Here is a 24,182-nt window from a genome sequence, read left to right on the forward strand (position 1 = left end):
ATTGTTTGAACATCTGTGAAGCTATTGATACGCAACGATATTGATACGAAGTTTCACGGTATAGGCGACCTTGGGGAAATGTTTTGTTTAGTTCAATCAATGGTAGCGCTGCGATCGCAAATTGTGATTGGCTAGTTTAAATTCCTGGTGCCGCCACCAACATGGAACGTGATTGGTCCATCAAATTGTGTGAAGTCAGCATTTTCTATGGGCGTCCATTTTTAAGTTTGTTGTTTGAAGGTTTTGGTTTTTGTTAGATCAAGAAATCTTCGTTTTACGTTGTGCATATTTTCTGTTTTACATTAATCATTATGGAGTAATAATATCAACATTGATGACAATGCGTCAGTGTAGTAAAAGATGTAGTGTACCGGGGTAAAAATCTACTACCGAAATTAGACATGTTTTCCCAAAGCATGATCTCGCTCCTTTCCAAAAATGGGTTGATCAAGTAAATAGTAGTAAGTTACCCGGATAAACCACAATGCAAATATATCAACGTCATGGTTTCTGTCACGGACATTTTAGTAAAAAATTTAGAATTACCCCTCCTTCACGAAGAGGTATTAGGGTAACTGCATATCCAACATTGCTTTTATCAGGTACATATAGAATTATCTATCTACTACATGTCTGTTTATATATTGTTTGTTTATAGAAAATCAAAACCTACTTATGAAGATCTTAGTAGTAGTAAAATTCAATTAATCTACCAAGTTGTTCGTATGCTGGCAGTGTGGTGATGTCTCTACATAAAGAAGTCTTACAAGAATAATTAAGATAACTGGATAATTAGTAGTAATAAATACTACTTTTAATTGTAAAATATCCCTAAAATATTTGTACTACTTTAGCTTTTTAGAACAATCAATGTTCAATAATTTTATAGTAGCGCTATTGTATATTTAAATTTCATTGCCTTGTTAAGAAAATATTTGTTACGGTGCCATCAATTAAAAATTTAATTACTACTTTTAGGGGATTTATTACCTTAAAGAAATCTATTTTGTCTAAATTTACAAATAACTACATTTGTTTAACAAATCTTAACTAAGATTGCTTAAAGAATTTTGTTGGATCTATTAGAGGTCATGAAGATGAACATGTTAGATAACTTATATCCTTTTTTGACGGGAGATCTAGTACCACTTGAGGTTGTTAAATCACCAGTTGAGTCTATATTTTCAGTTCCAGAGAACTTTGCTCTGAGAAAAACAACAGTCTAATATTGTATTTTAGTCTTATTTCAGGCTATTTAACAAAACTTCTGAAAAAGTAATATTTGTAATTGCAACATGTAATATTTGTCTACATTCTATGTTAAGTAGTTCGACGGATTATATACTCTGAAATCTAAATATCTTTAAAAAACATATAGTTTTAGTCCATAAAAGTTATTATGAGGTGTGATTGTATTTTTGGTTTAATGAAGTTAATGTAATATCAACAGGGAACGATTTAAGGTTTACCTTCAATATATCAAGATAAGTTAGAACTCTTAATAGATCCCATATAATTAATAGCACTAAACAAATATGAGAAGGTGTTATAGAAGAATTATAGATATTTTAATTTTGCATAGAATAGAGTTCATAATTGTTTTTTTTTGCTTTTTGTTTATAAATATTTACATTATTTACACTTATGTATATTTGTATAGGATTTTATTTTAATAAATTAATTTTAAAAATTAAATTTGATTTTCATTTAAATACTATTGGCCAGTAAATGTGAGGTCACAAAGTAATGAGGCGAAATGGCAGACCAATCAAAGCAAAGTATTTTCCTTACAGGTTTCTACGTAACTATTAATAAGTAATCAATCAAATTCACGTTGTCAGCGCCGCCAATGATTGCACTATGCAAAATTTTGCCCCTCTACTTACCATTAGAGTTGCACACCCCTGATATAGATATCTCACAACTTAAATTATTTCGCGAAAAATGATCTTCATTAAAAGAATGTAATAGCTGCTGTAGAAGAGCAATAGGAATGCTGAAAGCAGTTTTGATAGTTTTGCAGATAAATCGATATTTTTGCTGACCGATAATTTTCGACATTGAAAAAAATTAATATTTAGAAAATATCTTAAATATTAGAGAAGCGGAAAAAATATCGATATTGTTTAAAAATATATCAACACTTTTTGTGGTTGTTGCATTGATATATCGATAATTTTTTTTAAATATTGAAAACAATATTTTTTAAAATATAGCACTATGACTGAATTTATTTAGGGGGATTTACAGGTAGCATAATTTATGCAATACTCTTTTATAATTCTCTTTATAATTCGACCATTTTTCTATAGATGGCGCTAGCAGTATTAAGCTGTACCCGAAATAAATATATTATAGGCATCATGTAATGACTTGAGCATATGTTATTTATGTATATGTGTATCTTCAATTATAAACTTGTTTTCGAGTGAAGATAATAGTCTACAACTATTCATGTTTTCATAAGATTCATTCAGATTCTAGTTTTCTTCTTCAATACGAAGGAATCTACGACCGTGAAAAACTATTGTAACTGAGTATTGTGTAGTATACTTATGGTTTTTTTTATTACTCTGTGATTGGAAGTTTTCCTTTAAATTAAATATGAATAGCTCCACAATATGGTTAGTAGAACACCAAGAAAGTGTATTCCGTTATGATGAAATGATGGGCCTGTTAAAATGTACACTTGTATATGCATATTTCTCTCTTCTGTTCCCCACTCTCTCTGTACCAATATCATTAATTCAAAGTAATTTGATAATTATGAAGAAGATAAGCAATCTACTATCAATATAAAAAGTATTGCACTAACGTATTATGAAAGAACTAATCCAAATTGAACAAAACCAAGGCATTCAAGAATACCTAGAAAACTTGACATCAACTGAGGCTACAGACTATTCGTTGTGGAAGGCAACAAAAAAGCTTAGGAGATCCCAGCAGCATAACCCACCTATTAAAACAAACGAAAATAATTGGGCGAGAAGCAATAAAGAGAAGGCCGACATTTTCTCAAAATACTTAAAAAATGTTTTTAAACCTTTCTAGTCTCAGCTACATAAAGATGATAAAAATAAAATGACTAGCTTTCTAGATTAGCCATTTCAAATGGATTTACCGCACGAGAAATTAACGGTCAAAAAAGTTAAACAAACAATAATGAGAGAGATTAATATTAAAAAAGCTCCTGGTTATGACTTAATTAATGGCAAAATTTTAAAAGAACTATCAGAAAAGGGTATAAAACTATTAGCATTTATATTTAAAGCTATGCTACGAATTAATTACTTCCCTAGTATCTGGAAAGTAGCTAAAATATTAATGATTCTTAAACCAGGAAAAATACCAGAATATATGACCTCCTACCGACCTATAAGTTTATTACCGATAATCTCGAAAGTTTTCGAGAAATTATAAAAAGCTAAACTATATAATAGAAAAAAGAAAAATTATTCGAGAACATCAGTTTGGGTTTCGCAATAATCATGGGACTATAGAACAAGTGCATAGACTTGTAAACAAAATAAACGCTGACCTAAATGCCAAAAGATATTGTTCGGCTGCTTTTCTAGATATATCTCAGGCTTTTGACAAAGTATGGCATACGGGCTTGCAGGTTAAACTAAAGAAACTTCTCCCTCATCCGGACTATCAGTTACTAAAATCGTATCTCACTGATGGACATTTTATTGTAAATCAAGGCGATGAACATACCGAATTAAATCCCATATATTCAGGAGTTCAGCAAAGTAGTGTACTGGGTCCAGTACTGTATCTTCTGTATACGGCTGATCTACCCACCATAAAAATAACTACTGTGGCAACAAATGCAGATGATACAGCAATCTTAGCATCCCCTGAAGATCCAGTCACAGCATCAATAAACCTACAAACCCACCTGGAGCAAATACAATTATGGTTGAAGACATGGCGCATTAAATGCTCCGTACTATATTTCAAATAAAGTGATACAACGCGATATTCCTCTAGAACCTATAACGAGTGTAATTCAACGTGTTTGTGTGAAGTACTTCGAAAGAGTGTCAGTGCATCCCAATGTATTCGCTAATCAGCTAATTATGCAACGTGATAGTGAAGTGCGTAGACTAAAACGTTTAACACCACCTGATCTGATTACTGGACATATGAAGACTTTAGACTAAGCTTTAGAATAAGACTAATTAATTAAGATAATATTTTATACAGAATATTGCTTAATGAAGTGATTTTCTACATGCCATGTATGTATAATATAGACATAAGAAATACTTATTGCCAATAGAGCAAATTGTGGACTCACGAAGAGTAATAAAAAAAGAACTTATGTATTATATCTACTAAATAATGCAACTAACGCAGACCAATATATATAAGATGTTCTAAATTCGATAAAAAATTTACTCCCTGTTTATTTAAATTCGAATATTAATTTCGCAACATAGGTATTAGGTGCTTGGATGTATTTTGATCCCCAAAATCTATTGGTAAAATACGAAGTATCTACGTAAAAACTCCTGGATTCAATTGATAAATAATGAAAATACCAGTTTTCCATTTAGCATTATTAAATTATTCAGCGTAGTATCTGTATATGGATGTGAGCATAAGTTATTTATTGGCCGTAAGTAGTTGAGATGGGGCCTCCTTTAAATATTCCAAGAAATACGGAGATCTCCCACATACCTAATAACATGAGGAGCGGCCGCAAAATCAGGGCAGTCTTGCCACGAGTATGGCCTAAGGAAGAAGGAAGAGTCCTAATTCAAGGGCAATTAAATGAGCTTCTGAGCTGATTCCTCGAATAAACCATAGTAGAATCCAGTAGTTTTATTATAAAAACCACCTGCCCACCCTCCATTATCACATGGATATCTGGAGAGGAACGTTTACATGATATGGAAAACATCCTAAAGGAGGGAAAATTGCCAATACGCGAATTGACTGGGAATGCCATTTCGAATAATTTCAACATCCACGTTTCATTACTTATCAGATAAACAAAGAGGAGTTTTTAATGGCGAATTAGGTGAGATCAGCAATGATATTGTTACCGTAGATATCGAGCGACGTCAATTGAACAAACTGAACAACGTATTATTGCTAAAAACGAGCAGCAATAGTGAGTAACAGATGCAAAGTCGTGCTCCTATATGACAACACTCAACAACACGTTGCAAGTTGTTAAGGATACAATGATTCAGTTTGAATGCTCATCCAGCGTACTCACCGAAAATAGCGCACTCTACACCATTACCACTTTATCGAATCGATTTTGCAAGGGCTTGCTAGTACGAGGTTTTGAAATGCCGAAGATATGCGAAAATGGTTCGATAAATGGCTACTAAACCAACAGCGTTTTTTTTTTCGAAACTGTATCACCGTGAAAATGGAAGAAAGTTGGTGAAAAATACAATTTTACAAAAAAAATATAATTAAAATCTGAAACAATTATGAAAATACATTCATGAACCTATTATTTAATTATATGTGTAGATACTAAATAATATTGCTATGCGTATTAACATAATATTATTAAACCACATAGTGCGTTGATCACCTGTAAAAAGATAAATAATTGGTAATAAATAATGATAGCTAATTATTCAGATACTTCAGATACACCCCTTATATAATTCAGTTGAAAAGTTTTGCCAAATATAATAAGTCAATATATTAATACAAACATATAAAATAAATATAATGTGTATCTGTGCAATATTAAAAAAAGGTATACGTATGTATTTTGAGTGTGACTGGCACATGATTTTCGAACTGATTTAGGATATTTTGAGGTTTAAAAATATCCACGTTACGGTGGCTAACCTTTCGATTAATTTTGCTGACCTGCAGATATTCAAAATGGAATTATCGAATATTTGATGCTTATATGTACAAATTAGATGTAAATTTATATCGGAAATTTTATTATTTGTCCGTCATGAAAGCGCACTTAACCCAAAAATTCACTTAATTATATTAAAAATATGGGAAATTACTTTCACTATATATCATAATTTAGGAAAACGAATTGATACTTAAATGTACAAGTTAGATGTAAATTTACATACAATCATGAGAGAACAAGACATTTTACAGGAAGATTCACTTAATCATATTTTTGACAAAAAATTGAACCGACTTCACAAAATAAATAAGGAACTCACTAAAAATTAAAAAATAATCAGATTTTTAACACAATTTTTTTTAAAATAAAATATGTACATAAAATCGTTGTAATAATAAAACAAAAATAAACAAAAACCCTATTTAACTTATCTACTACACCTATTTTATATTCTACTATATTGTGTACTAATATATTGTCTACGTATTGTCTACTAATTGTGTGTATACACACAATTTAGCTTAACACTTACCTAAACCTATTTATATACTTACAATATTATTTTAACTACTACCAACTGATTACTTTGAAGTCGGTGCCGAATCCAAACATTTATATTAATTTAGATTTGTTTTATTGGTAATATAATTTTTTGTATATAACAATATTACATGATTATTTTTGTATTTTTTGCAACCAACTGACGACTGAGACAAAATCTACAAATGGACGAAAGATTGGAAAATTCAACTTAATAGCTCCAAATCTGTTCATGTTAATTTTGCATTTCGGCGAAATAATAAAAACTTAATTATATCACTCAATGGATGCCTTATTCCTCCAGCAAAATCATCAAATCAAAATCAAAATCAGCTAAATCAGCTACCGTCAAGCTGATGACTAAATTGGAAACATCATGTTAGACAAAAGATTCGAAAATTCAACTTAATAGCTCCAAATATGTTCATGTTGATTTTGCATTTCGGCGAAATAATAAAAACTTAATTATATCACTCAATGGATGTCTTATTCCTCCAGCAAAATCATCAAATCAAAATCAAAATCAGCTAAATCAGCTACTGTCAAGCTGATGACTAATGAGATGATGACTACATTGGAAACATCATGTTAGACAAAAAGCAAAACACATTAGAACCAAAATAAAACGACTATACTGATTAGTCGGAAGATACTCTCAACTTGATCTAAAATCAAAGAGGTTCATCTATAATACAATTATAAAGCCAATTTAGACTTATGGGGTGTAAATATGGGGTTGCGCTAAAAATTAAAATCAACTAGTCAACCAACGCTGTTAAAACAAAATTCTTCGATTAATTGACAATTGAAATCAAATAGATTTGCGAAATTATCCAAGATTTTGCCTTAAAACACGAAAGAAGATTACTAAATTATACCAACGTGGAAGCAATACAACTACTGGACAACACGCACGAACTAAACCATACGAACTTATATAAAGTGTATACCTTTAGTGTAAACTATAGCTTAAGTTATTAAAATTTTATAATTGAGGAATACATATTGATGTATTTATCTCGCACTTGTCTTGATTGTGAATTAATATAAGTACAAATGAAATGTAATAATAAAATAATTTATAATTAAGATGTTATAAAAAAATATCTTTTTAGTGTTAGTTATTTACTCAATAAACTACGTAGTTATTTTATTTAATATTATAATACCCATTGTCAAGTAAAGGCACAGACCATATGAGGAAAAATCGGAATAAACAATGATTGGAAATAAGGAGCGATGCAGGCCCGGGGTCCGCTACCTAGCCTAGGTGATTTGACAAATGTTCTAACTAAACAATAACAAACAGTTATTGTCCCCGCCGGGAATCCGCGACCTACGTTTAGGAGCTAAACCATTACACCATAGAAGCAGTTGTCTAGAAATATATCTACGAGGTCTTATATGCTATAGTTAGTGCTTAAAAAGCAAACTGAATGGCTTTTGCACTGAACGACTTCGGGTTTTCCGTCGCATCAGCTCAGCAATAACATTATACACAAATATCTGATTATTTTAGATAACAAATATGTGAAAACTTTGTACATGCCTTTGAAATTTGAGCGTTTTCATCGATATACCCCCCCCCCCCTTCCAACAGATCCTGATTTGGTTTCAATGGGACCACCCTGGAAGTACACTCGTTCGAAAAAAAAGGAATTTTGAAATCGGCCCACAATAGACGGAAATATATTAAAAAATACAGCCTAACATAGAACCTCCTGCTTTTTCGAAATCTGTTAAAAATATGGAAAATGACTTTTATAAAATCACTATGGAACGTCACACTATTGGGCAGCACCTCCAAATAATAAAATTGTATTATCAATATATTCATTATATTAAGTATTCGTTAGAGAATACTTTAATGTTAATGAATTACTACGTTAACAAGTATAGTTGTTATCAATCAATTATAAAACCTGTTTGGATTTAAGGAGTTGCAGTAAAACAGCAAATCAGTGCTTTCAAAAGTGTTTCGATCAATTACCAATGTTTATCACTACGTAACCAACGAAGAACTGCTCGAAGGCAAATCAGGAAATAAGGTTACTAAATCACAGCAATGTAGAAGTGGACAACGCACAGGAAATTAGAAGATTGACGCAAGCCAAACCACATGATTTTGTATAGTGTATGAGTATTTACTCTTAACTTTAGTTTAAGTATAATACTTAAAATATAAATTTTAATTATAATTTGTATATTTATCACGCGCTCGTCTTGCTTGTATTTTGATGCAAGTACAACAGTATGTTAGTAATACTTTTTACAATACAATACTAATTTTAAAGAGTATATTCAAAATAAAACTTAACAGATCAATTAAGTATTAATTTCTTCTTCTGACTAGACTGTTTTCCTTCACAAATAATTCTTCTACCTTAGGTAAATACTTAAATCTGATAAGTAAGGAGGATGTTTTATTTGTCCATCTATGTGTTACTACTGATAAATAGAATGATGCATTGTCAATATTCACATTATTTGTTTTCTTGGCAAACGTTTTCAGCCAGTGGTAATTTTATATAGGGATGATATTCATAAAAAAAACTCTGTTCGCTGCGTTTATACTGTAATGGAGGAATTTCCTCATACTTACAATTACATTCACCCTTTTTTAATATCGATAGTCAGTGGTGTTTATTAAATGGTCATTTTCTTCAAATGTTACAAACTAAATTAACACAGACATATAAAAGATTAAATTGTTTTATAAACGAGGTTTTCCATATTTTCAATAATTAAAGTTATTAATTATTAAGTAAAATTAAGTAAAAGCAAACTAACAGTTACTAAAAAAAGTTTAAAGCAAAAAAATGTATATCAAACCTATTTTGATATTAAATAAGTCTTAATTCTCAACGTTTCATCAAGAATAATAACTGCAGAAATTATGAACATTGAGGCACAATTATGAAATTTAAAGTTTCCCACTGGAACACACGGTATATATTAATTCGATACGTGAAAATGGTACCAAATCAATGTAAATTAGTCAATGATATAAAAAAAGGAATAATAAGAACAATTCGTAATAAATTCGTAAACTAAAAGATAAAATTACTCAAATTTTGTATCAATAAATCAAGTATAAGCATATTTAAATTTAGTTTAAATTTCATGCAACATACCAGATAATTTCATAGTTGAATTTTAAGAAAAATCATACATCCTTTGAGGTTATCAATCAACCATTCTTCGACATCCTTGCAATTGTTAAAGTATTTCCCATTAAAGCATTTCCATACAAATTTTGTAATTTCCTGATGTTCTAGCATGTGGTCGATCGTTATTACTACATCGCGCTTTACCTTAGAGTACGTCTTACTCTTTTAATGCATATCAATAAATTTTATAATTTAAAATAACAGGTCAATTGAAAAGTCCCCAGCTTACCACAGTAAAACACATTTTTTTGGCAAAATTAGTTTTTTCTATTCAACATAATTCCCTTCAAGGGTGATACACTGATAATAGCCACCCTCCAACTTTACGATAGCATTTTTATAGTACGATTTGTCCTTTGCTTCAAAATAGGCCTCAGTTTCGGCGATCACCTCTTCGACGAAAATTTCGTCCCAGCGAGCATTCTTTTGAGATATGAGAACAGAAAATAGTCGCTGGGGGCCAGATCTAGAGAATACGGTGGATGAAGAAGCAATTCGAAGCCCAATTCATGGATTTTTGCCATCGTTTTCATTCAAAATCATTTTGTGGTAATATTTTATCAACACGCGAAATTCCTTTTTATCCATATTTTCACAATAACAAAAGTTGCTTCATTCAAAATGCTATAATTCACAAACTAATGATCCGACAGTTGTCAAATTTATACACGCATCTTTTGAGGGTTAATGTTAAACAAAAAAACATATGGATTTAATTATAGTAGCGCCATCTATGTGTCAGGCCGGGACTTTCCAATTGACCTGTTAATTTCTTTGAAAATAGCTCAAAATCTAGGTTGTCGCTCCGAGGTACATTAATCTTATATATAAAAATGAATCGCAAAATGTGATGGTAAGCGCATAACTCAACAACGCCTGGACCAATTTGGCCAAATCTTTTTTTAAAATGTTCGTTGAAGTTCAAGGATGGTTTCTACGGCGAGAAAAATTAGAATTATTGCTGGAAAAACCCTAAAAAAAGCCCTTTTTGTTTGAATTTGTTTCGTGTATCAGTTGACAATTCATCTGTCATCTGTCAAAAGTCATCTGTAACAGACAACTTTTTTTTTAAATTTGATATGACTTGAACTCAAATCCTTTTAAGCCGTACGAATTGTTTTATTTATTTAAAATTTTTTATTTATTTAAAATTTAATTCAAATTTTAAATAAATAAAACAATTCGTACGGCTTAAAAGGATTTGAGTTCAAGTCATATCAAATTTAAAAAAAAAAGTTGTCTGTTACAGATGACTTTTGACAGATGACAGATGAATTGTCAACTGATACACGAAACAAATTCGTATATCGTGTTTTGTGCAGAGTGTTTAGTTAGTTAGTGTTTGTTTAGTTCGTGATTAGTGAAAAAATAATTTATATTTGATATGCCTCCTATAAGACGAAGCAATTTAGGTAGAAGAACCAGAAATGCTATAAACCAAGCTAATTACCGATATAATCGTATTGCAAAAGAACGTGACGACGGAAATGAACGTGAAAGAATTCGGATATCACAAACGCGTGAACCGCGAGCGCGACGTTCAACTAATAATCGCGCAAGTTTGAATCGAGCTGCTTTCAGTTACGATGTGTCAATTGACTACAGTAACTACCAATGTGTTGTTATTGGTTCTATGAACTTGGTTTGCTCACACTGTAAGGCATTAAAATACAAAAACGAAGCCAATGGATTGTGTTGCGCAAATGGTAAAGTGAAATTGATACCATTGGATCCACCACCAGAACCATTGTACTCATTGGTTTCAGGAATAGGAACAGATTCTATACACTTTTTGACACATATCCAACAATATAACAATTGCTTTCAAATGACTTCATTTGGGGCAACAAATGCAGTTCGGGAAAATTTTATGCCAACTTTCAAGGTATGTATTATAGCAGTTAATCATAATTATTTTAGCGAACAAAATTTTCTGTCACCAAAGTTAAGATGTGTTACTAATCTTCAATTTCTTAATCATTACGAAATATATCACTTAGTCATCATATTATATGGTGATTCAGTTTCAGTGACACTTTTATTATATTTTATAATTGATAGATATTAGTTAAAACTAAATATATACTTTTTAAGATCAAATATTATTTAAGTTTGATCATTGACAATCCATTAATTTATACCACACCATAATATTTTTTTTATTTACAGATACAAGGGCAAATATATCACAGAGCAGGTTCACTGTTACCAGTGTCAGATAGCGACAACAAATTCCTGCAAATTTATTTTATGGGCAATTCACCACAAGAAATTGATCTGCGTTGTGCACATAACAATTTAGTAAAAAGGTCTATTGTAGAACAATTACAAAATTTATTTCATCAACGCAATCAATTGATTATATTGTTTAAAACTGCCCTGGATCTGATGCCATCCGATAATCACAAAATTGTAATCAGAGCTGATAAAACACCTGCAGGTCAACATACAAGACGTTTTAATGCACCAACTATTGATGAAGTTGCTATCGTTGTAGTTGGAGAAAACTTGGAATCCCGTGATATTGTTTTACATCGTCGGAATGATCAATTACAACGTATAAAGGAAACACACCGCTCATATGATGCACTGCAATATCCCATTATATTTTGGCAAGGTGAAGATGGCTACGATTTCTCAATAAAAATGATAAATCCCATTACAGGTAACTAAAATATTAGTTTAGCTATGGCGATAATATCTCAGTCACTATATTATGTATTTTAATTTTATATTTGAATGTTATTAAAACAAAATCTGTTTACAGGTTCTGAAACCAACAAAAAAGTCAGTTCAATGAACTATTATTCATACCGCCTAATGATTCGGGAAAATGAAGATAATCACATATTGAAATGTCGCCGATTATATCACAAATATGTTGTTGACATGTATGTTAAAATTGAAACGGAGAGATTAACATTCATCAGGTTGAATCAAACCAAACTCCGATCTGAAGAGTATATTCACCTTCGAGATGCGATTAATACTGATGGAAATGCACAGAATGTCGGTCGGATGACTATTCTTCCAGCAACATACATCGGAAGCCCTCGGCATATGCACGAATATGCTCAAGATGCCATGTCGTATGTTCGTCATTATGGTACAGCAGATTTGTTCATCACATTTACATGCAATCCGCAATGGATAGAAATTAAGCAGGAGTTATTCCCTGGGCAATCACCCATTGATCGTCATGATATTACAGCCAGAGTCTTTAGACAAAAGTTGAAATCTTTAATGAATTTCATCGTAAAACATAATGTGTTTGGTGAGACACGCTGCTGGATGTATTCTGTGGAGTGGCAGAAACGAGGATTGCCACATGCACACATTTTGATTTGGTTGGTTGAAAAGATAAGGCCAAATGAAGTTGATGCAGTGATATCAGCTGAAATCCCTAATGTACAAGTAGATCCTGGATTGCATGAGGTAGTTATCAAAAACATGATACATGGTCCCTGTGGAACTCTTAATCAAAATTCACCGTGTATGATGGATGGTAAATGTTCAAAACGATATCCACGGACATTAATATCGGAAACAATTACTGGTAATGACGGTTATCCATTGTATCGTCGCAGATCGACAGCAGACAATGGAAAATCAACAATTGTCAAATTAAATCAACAAGATATTGAAATAGATAATCGTTGGATTGTTCCATATTCACCCATTTTATCAAAGACATTCAAAGCACACATCAACGTTGAATCTTGCCATTCAGTGAAATCGATTAAATACATTTGCAAATATGTAACCAAAGGGAGTGATATGGCTGTGATTGGAATTGGTGCAGAGAATTCTAATGATGAAGTTACCCAATACCAAATGGGCCGCTATGTTAGCAGTAATGAAGCAGTTTGGCGAATATTTTCTTTTCCTATTCATGAGAGACACCCTTCTGTTGTTCACTTAGCTGTACATTTAGAAAATGGACAAAGAGTGTATTTTACAGCACAGAACGCAGTACAAAGAGCTGCTCAGCCACCATCTACTACATTAACCAGTTTTTTTGAGACATGCCAAAACGATGATTTCGCACAAACATTGCTATATTCTGAAATGCCAAAATATTATACCTGGAATCAATCCTCAAGGAGATTTATACGACGGAAACAAGGAAAACCAGTTCCAGGATATACAGATGTATATTCCACCGGTGCGATTGGCCGGATTTATTCAGTACATCCAAGCAATGATGAATGTTTTTATTTACGACTGCTATTAGTCAATGTACGTGGCCCAACATCATTCCAACAGTTACGAACTGTTGATGGTGAATTGTGTGGATCCTACAGAGAAGCCTGTCAACGTTTGCAATTGCTTGAAAATGACGCTCATTGGGATCAAACTCTCAATGATGCTGTAATATCATCACACGCTCATCAAATACGAACATTGTTTTCTATAATCATATCTACATGCTTCCCATCAAACCCAATTGATTTGTGGATGAAGTACAAAGATTATATGTGTGATGATATTTTGTATCAAATACGGAATAGAATGGGAAATCCAAATATACAAATCAGTGAAGAAATTTACAATGAAGCATTGATTTCAATTGAGGACATGTGCTTGATAATGTCAAACAAACTATTAATTCAATTAGGCCTGACCGCGTCCAATCGTCCAATGCATGACGCTTTTAACCAAGAGTTGCATCGAGAAAGACTGTATGATCTCAACGCTTTGAAAGAATTAATTCAAACAAATCTTCCACTGTTAAATGAACAACAGAAGTATGTATTTGAAACTCTTATGAAAGTAACAAATGATGAAACTGAAGGGATTTACTTCTTAGATGCACCTGGTGGTACAGGAAAAACTTTTTTGATTTCATTAATATTAGCAACAATTCGCTCACAAAATAAAATTGCACTTGCACTCGCTTCGTCGGGAATCGCAGCAACTTTGCTTGAAGGTGGTCGAACAGCCCATTCAGCACTAAAATTGCCATTAAATATGCAAAGCAATGAAACTCCAACCTGCAACGTTTCGAAGAACTCTGCAATGGCAAAGGTTTTGCAGCAATGTAAATTGATTGTTTGGGATGAATGCACGATGGCACATAAAAAATCTTTGGAGGCTTTAGACAGAACCTTAAAAGATCTACGTAGCAATAATAACCGATTTGGTGGTGCAATGCTTTTATTAGCAGGAGATTTTCGTCAAACATTGCCAGTGATTCCACGATCAACGCCAGCTGATGAACTCAATGCATGTCTAAAGTCCTCCAATTTGTGGAAACATGTCAAAGTACTTCATTTAAGCAAGAATATGCGTGTCGAGTTGCAAAATGACCAATCTGGAAACATATTCTCTAAACAACTCATTGACATTGGTAATGGCAAATTTCCTACAGACATGTTGACTGGCTGCATTAACTTTCCTCAAAGTTTTTGTCAGTTAACTCGATCAAAAGATGAACTTATTCAGAAGGTGTTTCCAGATGTTTCTCAAAATTACAGAAACCATGATTGGTTGAGCGAACGAGCTATACTGGCTGCAAAAAACATAGATGTAAATGAATTAAATTTCAAAATTCAAGAACAAATTACAGGCGAATTGAGGATATATAAATCAGTTGATTCGGCTACTAATCAAGATGATGTAGTCAACTATCCACCGGAATTTTTAAACTCGCTGGATTTGCCAGGATTGCCACCTCACAATCTTCAATTAAAGGTTGGATCGGTGGTTATAATGTTGCGAAATATCAACCAACCGCGTCTTTGCAACGGTACACGGTTAGCGATAAAAAAATTACTAAACAATGTGATAGAAGCAACTATACTCAAAGGAAAGTATAAAGGAGAAGATGTTCTCATACCGCGCATCCCAATGATTCCGACTGATGTGCCATTTGAGTTTAAACGACTACAGTTTCCAGTGCGGCTTGCTTTTGCTATGACTATAAACAAGTCCCAGGGGCAAACATTAAGTGTTTGTGGTATTAATCTAGAAAACCCATGTTTCTCACATGGTCAATTGTATGTTGCCTGTTCCCGTGTTGGAAAACCATCAGATTTGTTTATCTATGCGCCAGGTAATCAAACAAAGAACATCGTATACCACAAAGCACTACAATGATAATAATAATAATAATTATGATTGACATGATTAACAATAAAGCGATTACTTACTTTTCAATCCTTATATATGTTTTATTTAATTATTTTTTATTCACAACGCCCTATCACCAGGGTGATGGTTCTGTTCAGGAGAATTTTTTAAAATACGTAGGCACAAAAACTGCCACATTACAAATCTTTTTGACAGGACGAAGTCTGTCGGGTCAGCTAGTGTTTCATATAAATATATACGGCATTATTGTTATGTAACTAATATAAATTTAAACCATGCCTAGCTACTAGTAGTTGCAGCATACATTAAGTATAATAAGCTAACATTGTCCAATAAAGACTTATATTTCTCCTCCACAATACATTCAGCTGGCTTGGTAGTTGCAGTGTTCAAAGCGACAAGACCTTTAAATCCCGCTACGGCAAGATTGTAATTTCTTTTTTATGATCAGCAAGACTGTAAGATCCGCATACAAGAACCATCCCAGTCACGCCAGTAATCAGACATGGTACGACCGAATATCTTCTGGAATGATTTTTAAGTGGCCGAGGACTATTGTTCAGAGCCTGCGTTAAACACACCTCCAGTTCAGATAAACCCTAATTCGCAAAACGGAGACTTCAAAATATAACAAAAAAATACTAGCATTTATGGTGATAGTATGAGATAAATCTCAAACAAATTACATTCACCTTATGTATTATCTTTATGTGCGAAATTATAACACACTTTGATAAATAACTATTGATAGATAAAAATGGTTCTAGTTTAGTTTTCGACGAATAAAATATAGTGTAAAAAAGCCAAACTTTTTTGAACTGTGTTATCTTGATAGTAATTTTTTTACAAATTCTTAAATCCAAATGGTCAAAAAGGTTATAGTTTAACCGGAGTTTATAGTTTAATCTACTTATTATCCAGGAACAAAATTATTTTATATTTCAAAAAACCTGACAATAATACATGTCTGGTTTCTGAACAAAAATTTTAATTTTTCTAATTATTACTATTATTTCTAAATCATTCCGAATGTTGTTGACAGAGGCATTTTCAAATTTATTTTTGTTACATTATCAGCGAATGCGGTACATATTGTGCATAGAGCCTTTTTAAACCCAAAATTTTACTTAAAATATTACTCACTAAATCTAGAGAAAGCTTCTACTGAATCTTCTCCGGTCGATCAATAATCCTCCAATATTATATTGTATGTTGTACATACAGTTTTCAAACGAACTAACCTACTTACAAGCCATTGTTTTTGAAGGCGCAAATTTACCTAACATATTAAATATTCCAGAATAAGTTTTATTTACAAAGATTTTCATTGCTTTCTTCAAATTTATTTATTGAAAACAATACCCCCACTGTTTTTTTAGGATGCACATGGGTTGCAAGTTTATATTAATTGTTGGCAGTTTAAATAAATTATAACATAAATTGATATTAAACATAACTAACATGGTTAAGTTTATCAATAACATAACAATATGCTAAATATATAACAATAATTGTAAGTATAGGAATGATTTATGAATAATGACTATTATATATAGGCAGCCAAGCTTGAAATATCCAAAAAGGTCATCTTTCCATATCATTCAAACGTAGGCAACACTCAACGTTCATCTGTTGTCTAAAGGCATGGTTTCAGACCCGTCAGGACTTGCTTAATGATTAAAGAACACTTGCATACTATGCAAGTAGGTAGTGGGTCTCATTTTAGTAAAAACTCACATGTATCTGTAGTGAGTGAATACACAGTAGTGATCGTCCTTTGATTGAAATTCGACAACAATTTATAAAATTAACTATGTCTCTCATAACAGACCATAAAGAATAACTTAATATTTTCATATATAAGGTCAGAAATATATTTGATATATAATTACAGTAACCAATGTTTGTATATTAAAATACATGCAAATTATCTCAAGAACTGACACTCACTAACTTTTTTTAAATAGCATTTAATTTAATTTAATTTCAACTAAAAATCAACAAAGTATTAATACATTTAAATGACTGCATCAGTGAACATTACAACAAACGTATCATAAGTAAGATTATTTTCAGAACTGCAACTACTTCAGAGCATCAAATATAAGTATATGTGATTTTTATATATTTTTATGTTATAACTATAAACTTAGAATATGAAATGAAGCAATACATATTTGTGTATAAACTAACAATAATGAACACAATTAATCATTTTAAAATATAGAATCAAAGTAATGTATTTATAATCATTAAATGAACTATTGGCTTCCCCTTATCCCATGTGTTCCATCTAGGCAAATTATGTTGGTAGTTTAACTTTATCTACATGCTTTCATTACTTCATTTATGTATTAATATAATTTTTATCTTTTATACACATTTTTCACCTAAAATATATATTAATAAACAATACATTGAATTAAAAAAACAGGCTTATTTGATACAAGAGTACTTTATTATTTTTTCCTGTCAGTAAATTAAAATATTTTAGACTATTATTTTCTATAAAAACATTTTATTGGAATTTACTGATTTGTTGGGTAACCTTGCCAAATTTCAAGCCTCTGGGTAAGTTTTCGCTATGCCGATTAATATATAGAGATGCGTAAGTATTGGACCCAGTTTACCTACTGAGCGGTTACTCCACTCTGTCAGGTTATCAGCCCACTCATTTCTGCCAATACTAACTTGCAATGACGGTCACATGAAGGTAATGTGTTTTCCATTGTTGTCGGTTTCAAGAATTTCACTTCCCAGAGGGTTGCCACGGTACGACTATATTATGAATTTGTTTACAGTAGGCTGTAAATTTTTTTTTAATTTTTAAAACGTCACTGACACGCCTATTTTAAACGATCTGTAGCGATTCCAAGAACGAATGGCCACATGAGATTTTATTTATGTTAAATAAAATATAGAATATTAAAATTGTGTAGAAATATTAGTCTGATTTTAGTAACACCAGCTAACTCATTGAACAACATGTTCGAAGGACGTTAGAGCTTTATAACAATTCATTTGTTATACGCGATGCTCAGAGTCACTACATTTTTTTTTCTCTGTTGATTCGACTGGTATGTACAGACTTGAGCATAGTATACATTGCTCCACAACATCTCCAGATTTGGCGCGTTCGCATTCTCCTGCATAGTATAAACTATATGAAACCACATTATCTTCTTTTTCTAATGGCGGTCCATTCGTTACAAGTCGATCGGTACGGTTGATCATATCAAAACAACAAAAAACCTAGAACATTTAGATTTTGTGTTACATTAATAATTCTATAGTAATAATTGTATTGTTGTATTATTCTTGTCGTCTAACATACCTTGGTTTTAAAATATGGAAGAACAAGGGTAAGTGCAAAATGTAAGGTTACATTTTTAAAAATTACAAAATTCAAACAGCATCAATTTTATTTATAGTCGGAATTTTAGCTGCCAAATTTATAACACATCAATTTCAACGACCTGGAATAGGTATCAACATATGCCAGAATTTAATGATAACAAGAACAGAGAAGAATATGATTCTTGTTGTGTTGGAATTAGTCAAGTCATTAATGAGATTTGTCCATCAAGAATAGTAGCAAAAACTGTAGTAACTGGTAATAATTATACATTTATTTTAAACATAACATATTTTAGTAATGATTTCAATTTTATTTTATAGCTAAGAAAAGGGTTAACGGCTAGAATTTGTTGAGAGTAAAAGTCGAAGAATGTGAAAGTCAGAGAATCAGAGAAGAAGAAATTATATAGCATTTTGCTACGAACAGTGTAGTTCTATACGTTCTATAGGAACAGTCTAGAGTGATACTTTGAAATAATTAAATTTGCTAACAAAAGTAGACCTGGATCAAATAAACAAAATATAAAACTATCAAAGACATTCTAATGATCTAATGACAAGAGAAATACAAAGCATTATTATATAAGAGTATAGGTAAATAAATTATTGTTTTGTAAATATAATAATGTATTGACTGAGATGTACTTGAGGTTTAAAGTACGATCATCCATTAGTTTTATGCTAGTAAATGTACAATATGTTAATCAAAAGCTCGAAGTATTTAATTCAATAATGGGGTTTGTGGATCAAAAAATAGTACAGATTATATTTGGAGATATATAGTGCTGGTTTTTCGTTTGGTTTTAACTATATGGGCGGTGGATTTAAACGGCTTTGGTTTTTTTATGGTAATGTTTATTTATATGGTTCTTGGAGTTAATTGTTCAAATATGTAAATTTATTTAAATATGGTGCTTTTATAAAAATAGAATAACTGGACATATATTAATTATATTTTTATTATTTTGTTTTATTCAATACTTTTTTAAATAAAATGTGTTATTTCCCAAATGTTACCAATTTTATTTACTTCCTGAACCTATTTACCCGCTTAGTATATTCAACATTAAATCTAATAATCAAGATAAAAAAATAAGTAAATAAAGCTGTATGTACGCATGCGCCAAACTCGGATTATTCTCTGTTTTAAACTTAAATGTAGCCAATATGAGCATGAACCAAATCCGGAGATATTATGGAGTAATGTATCTTCCGAATATTCAGATATGTACTCACCATACGGTGTACTACTTGAATTAGCGGGTGTGTTTGTTCACACAATAACTTCATTCTATTCTATTTATTTCATTTATTATCTTCTATTTTATTATTAATTTTGACAATCGCGTTTTGTAGTTGCAACTATAAGGAATAAATTATAATTCTTTTATAAGCAAGGAACTGATGCCAAAGTGGATATTTAAAATTATTGATAATATTGATAAACGCCACCGAAAGTGATTTTTAAAGACTCTTAGTGTTTGCCTTTAACTTTTTTCCTTGTAATGCGAACACATAGTGTAATGCACGTTCATCATAGCCAGAGTTTGTAAAAGTGACTGCACAACTTATTTATTGGTTTATTTGTGATTTAGCTTTTACCCTAGTGAGGCTTACTAACCATAGTGGTAAGATCTCGCTCGTCTATTTCCCTTGAAGTCATTGCAAGTCCACCATTGTTAGTATTGTGGCAGAAGCTGGTACGTCGCATGTTGCAATGCCTTCGTACCATGTACTCATGTCACACTTTATCCTAGCTGTTTATCATTTTTACCAACCCAGTACATACTGTACAACACAATATCGATGTTTTTAAAAATGTATGCATCCCTACTATCATTTCAAGCGTAAAGAAATTGCCAATCGACCCTACTATGACAACAACAACAACGAAAAAAACCTGCAAAGCCTCAAACCACCATCATAACCTCCAGTTACCGCCCCCTCTGCCCTCCCGGACCACCCTCTCGGCGACGGCTCCCGGAGGTGACGAGGCAGAAACGCGCCGCTAAACGAAACAGGGCAGCGGCAGCAGCACCAGCACCAGCGCACACCCAGAGGCCCGCCAGGCAGCTCGTTCGCCCGTACGAACCCACGAGGACGACGTCACCGTCGCCGCCGCCGCCGTCGTCGTCGATGTGGAGAGCGACGCGCGATCCATATTTTCAAGGGGAACGATCTCGCCTGGTGCTCTATCGCGCTTTAAGGCCTCGCGGCGCTATCGTGCGGGCCGTCCCCGGTCCGGGTTTTAAAGGGAAACTATCCGCTGCTCGATGGTAATGTTCCTGCGGCGGCGGCAGCTCGGTCGTGAACGGAATGGGTGGTGTTACTGGATTATTGTTAATGTTTTTTAATGGTTAGACTTTAATTTGTATATTTAATAATAAATTTAATTAATATTAAATATAACTATTTATATTTGTTATATTTTTTAAATATAAATTTAAATAGAAAATTGAACTTTTATTAACTAATGATTTCATTTAAACAGTGTTTTATTCTGGGAAAGAAGAGCCATAATATCGTTAACAGTCCCGACAAAAAACTGCTGGTAAATGTACTAGTGGTTATTGTTATTGTCGGAGAAAATTTTTAATATAGATGTAGATGATCACCGAAGTTGACCGGGTCATCTATTTTATATAAAAAATGAACAACGGACTCAATCTTGGCAATGTTGTCTCTTGTTTTCTATGATTTTGAAACGATAAAGTTGAAGAATTGAGATTGTCATTGAAGTTTTATGTTGGGAAGGGTAATAAACTATGTTAAATAATATGCTCAATCTCTTTAGCTGAATCATCTGACGCCACAGTATCTTCTATATATTAATCGACTTAGCGAAAATTTTACCTCCCTTATAGAGGTGTGAAATTTAGCACGGTTCAAGTTTATACAGAGGAAGAACTTTTAGGCCTAATATTTTTGTGTAATATGCCCTACAAATAAGCAAATTCCAATAAAACACCCAAATCAAACAATCAGGAATAGCCAATAGGTGAAACATAATATTTAACCAAAGATTTTAGGATTTATTTTCACTGGGCACAAGTCCTTACTTTCTGTATTTGAAACGATATTAACACGGAAAGTATAATAATTATACTATCGTTATAATATTCCTTGATGTAGTAATTCAAATAAATATATTTAATTATAATTATATTCGAAATATTATCAAAACAAATTTTAGTAATACTAATATATATAATAATATAATATAGTAATATTATATTAATATATCATTTTTAAGTTATTCTTTTTAGTTTATTATAAGATAAATATGGTTAACTTTGTAGGAATGTTCATTTTAGTCGGTCGGAATGTGCGGCTGTAGATGCGATTATTTGTCCGAACACTCACTACTATTTTGTGGAAGGCAGAAAGAACTCCGGAACTGAAAACACTGGTAGAATAGAAACTTGTTTATTTCGATATTTAATGATACGTGTGATCGACAGGAGAATGGACAGGATATTAGGTTAGGTAAAGGAAGTACGGTAGCGCTGTGGAAGTGGTAATAATTACAAGGGGGTAGAGAAATGAAAGTAGGGCGAGACGTCGTCGTGGTGGTTTTTTTTATAGTCAGGAACCGCATGGTACCAATCTACAAGCGTTGCCAACCTTTGAACTTGATGTAGATGTAATTAGTAGTTGCCTAAAAGGTTGTAGCAGTCGCTACAATTTTATAAATTGTGGTCGAATTTCGATTAAAGCGCGATCACTAGTTTCATTAAAAAGGTGGTGATTGAAATATTTAAAGGAGTGTCTCTTAATTCATTAACAGTGGCCGTACTCTGGCCAGTTTTATGATGCTATCATTACTTATTCTATCATCAAACACGTTCTATAATCATGTACTACGAGATTCTAGAACAAAAGATCAATTTACGTCCCTTATTCTGTTAAGAAATTGTTTTAATAAATAACGCTGAATTAAAAATGACGCTTTCATTCATTAAGAAACAATGGTTGATTAATCTGCAAATCAACAGTAATAAAAATAATTATAATGTACATGATTATTAACACATTTGTTTGGCATATATAAAGCACACCATCAATAATTGAAATATATAAAATGTAGAACGATTCCAAACTACAAAATAGTAAAGCATGCAGTGCCGGATTAGTTCATCAGCAAATGCTTAGAACGTTTCTTTCTCAAGCTCTACAGTATCGGTTTTATTGTTCTACCCATAGAGGAAGCCCATGGACCATTAACATTTTCTGCGATTTATTGCCCACCCAAACATAACAACAAGGCAGAACAATTTCAAGAATTCTTCAGTACGCTAGGTAATAGATTTATAGCAGGAGGAGATTATAATGCAAAACATTTAATGTGGGGTTCAAGAATAATAACCTCAAAAGGTAGAGAACTGCTCAAAGCCATAAGGATAAATAACTTACAACATATCTCTACTGGTGAACCAACATATTGGCCTTCAGACAGAAATAAAAAACCAGATACAATAGATTTCTGTATTACAAAAAATATTGATCCAAAAAAGTGTCAGGCAGAATCATGTTTCGACCTGTCTTCTGATCATTCACCAATAATAGTAACAATTTCTTCAAAAATTACCATCAAAGATAAACCCCCTTCTCTGTGCAATAATAGAACTAACTGGCCCTCATTTAGAGAAAACTTAGACCAAAATATCTCTCTAAACTTACCGTTACAAACTGAAATGGATATAGAAATAGCAGCAATAAATCTTACAAAAAATATACAGGAGGCAGCATATTCCGCGACTCCCAACAGTGAAACATTTCCAAGAAAAAATACACATATATCATGTACAATACAGAAAAAGATAGTAGAAAAAAGAAAGTTACGACGAAATTGGCAACATCAAAGGACTGAAGAGAATAAAAGAAAATTTAATAGGGCCATAAAAGAGCTGAGAGATCTAATCCAAATTGAACAAAACCAAGGCATTCAAGAATACCTAGAAATCTTGACATCAACTGAGGCTACAGACTATTCGTTGTGGAAAGCAACAAAAAAGCTTAGGAAATCCCAGCAGCATAACCCACCAATTAAAACAAGCGAAAATAATTGGGCGAGAAGCAATAAAGAGAAGGCCGACATTTTCTCAAAACACTTAAAAAATGTTTTTAAACCTTTCCAGTCTCAGCTACATAAAGATGACGAAAATAAAATTACT

The 24,182-nt window shown here is 32.2% G+C and overlaps 2 protein-coding genes across 3 annotated transcripts in view; one reads left to right on the forward strand and one right to left on the reverse strand.

Moving 5' to 3' along the window:
• The window catches only part of LOC143195027 (putative JmjC domain-containing histone demethylation protein 2C), a 549,561-nt gene that overhangs the window by 465,077 nt on the left and 60,302 nt on the right, over positions 1–24,182 (reverse strand). The window lies entirely within an intron of this gene.
• Positions 11,679–14,977, forward strand: LOC143195722 (uncharacterized). The gene is made up of 3 exons (XM_076403154.1): positions 11,679–12,223; positions 12,326–14,914; positions 14,964–14,977. The coding sequence occupies exons 1-3, from the start codon at positions 11,809–11,811 to the stop codon at positions 14,975–14,977; spliced, it is 3,018 nt and encodes a 1,005-aa protein (XP_076259269.1). The 5' UTR covers positions 11,679–11,808.

Source organism: Rhynchophorus ferrugineus, unplaced genomic scaffold, assembly GCF_030347505.1.
Source record: "Rhynchophorus ferrugineus isolate W39M unplaced genomic scaffold, kcgeb_rfMv2 rfM4, whole genome shotgun sequence".
Classification (NCBI taxonomy): Eukaryota; Metazoa; Arthropoda; class Insecta; order Coleoptera; family Curculionidae; genus Rhynchophorus; species Rhynchophorus ferrugineus.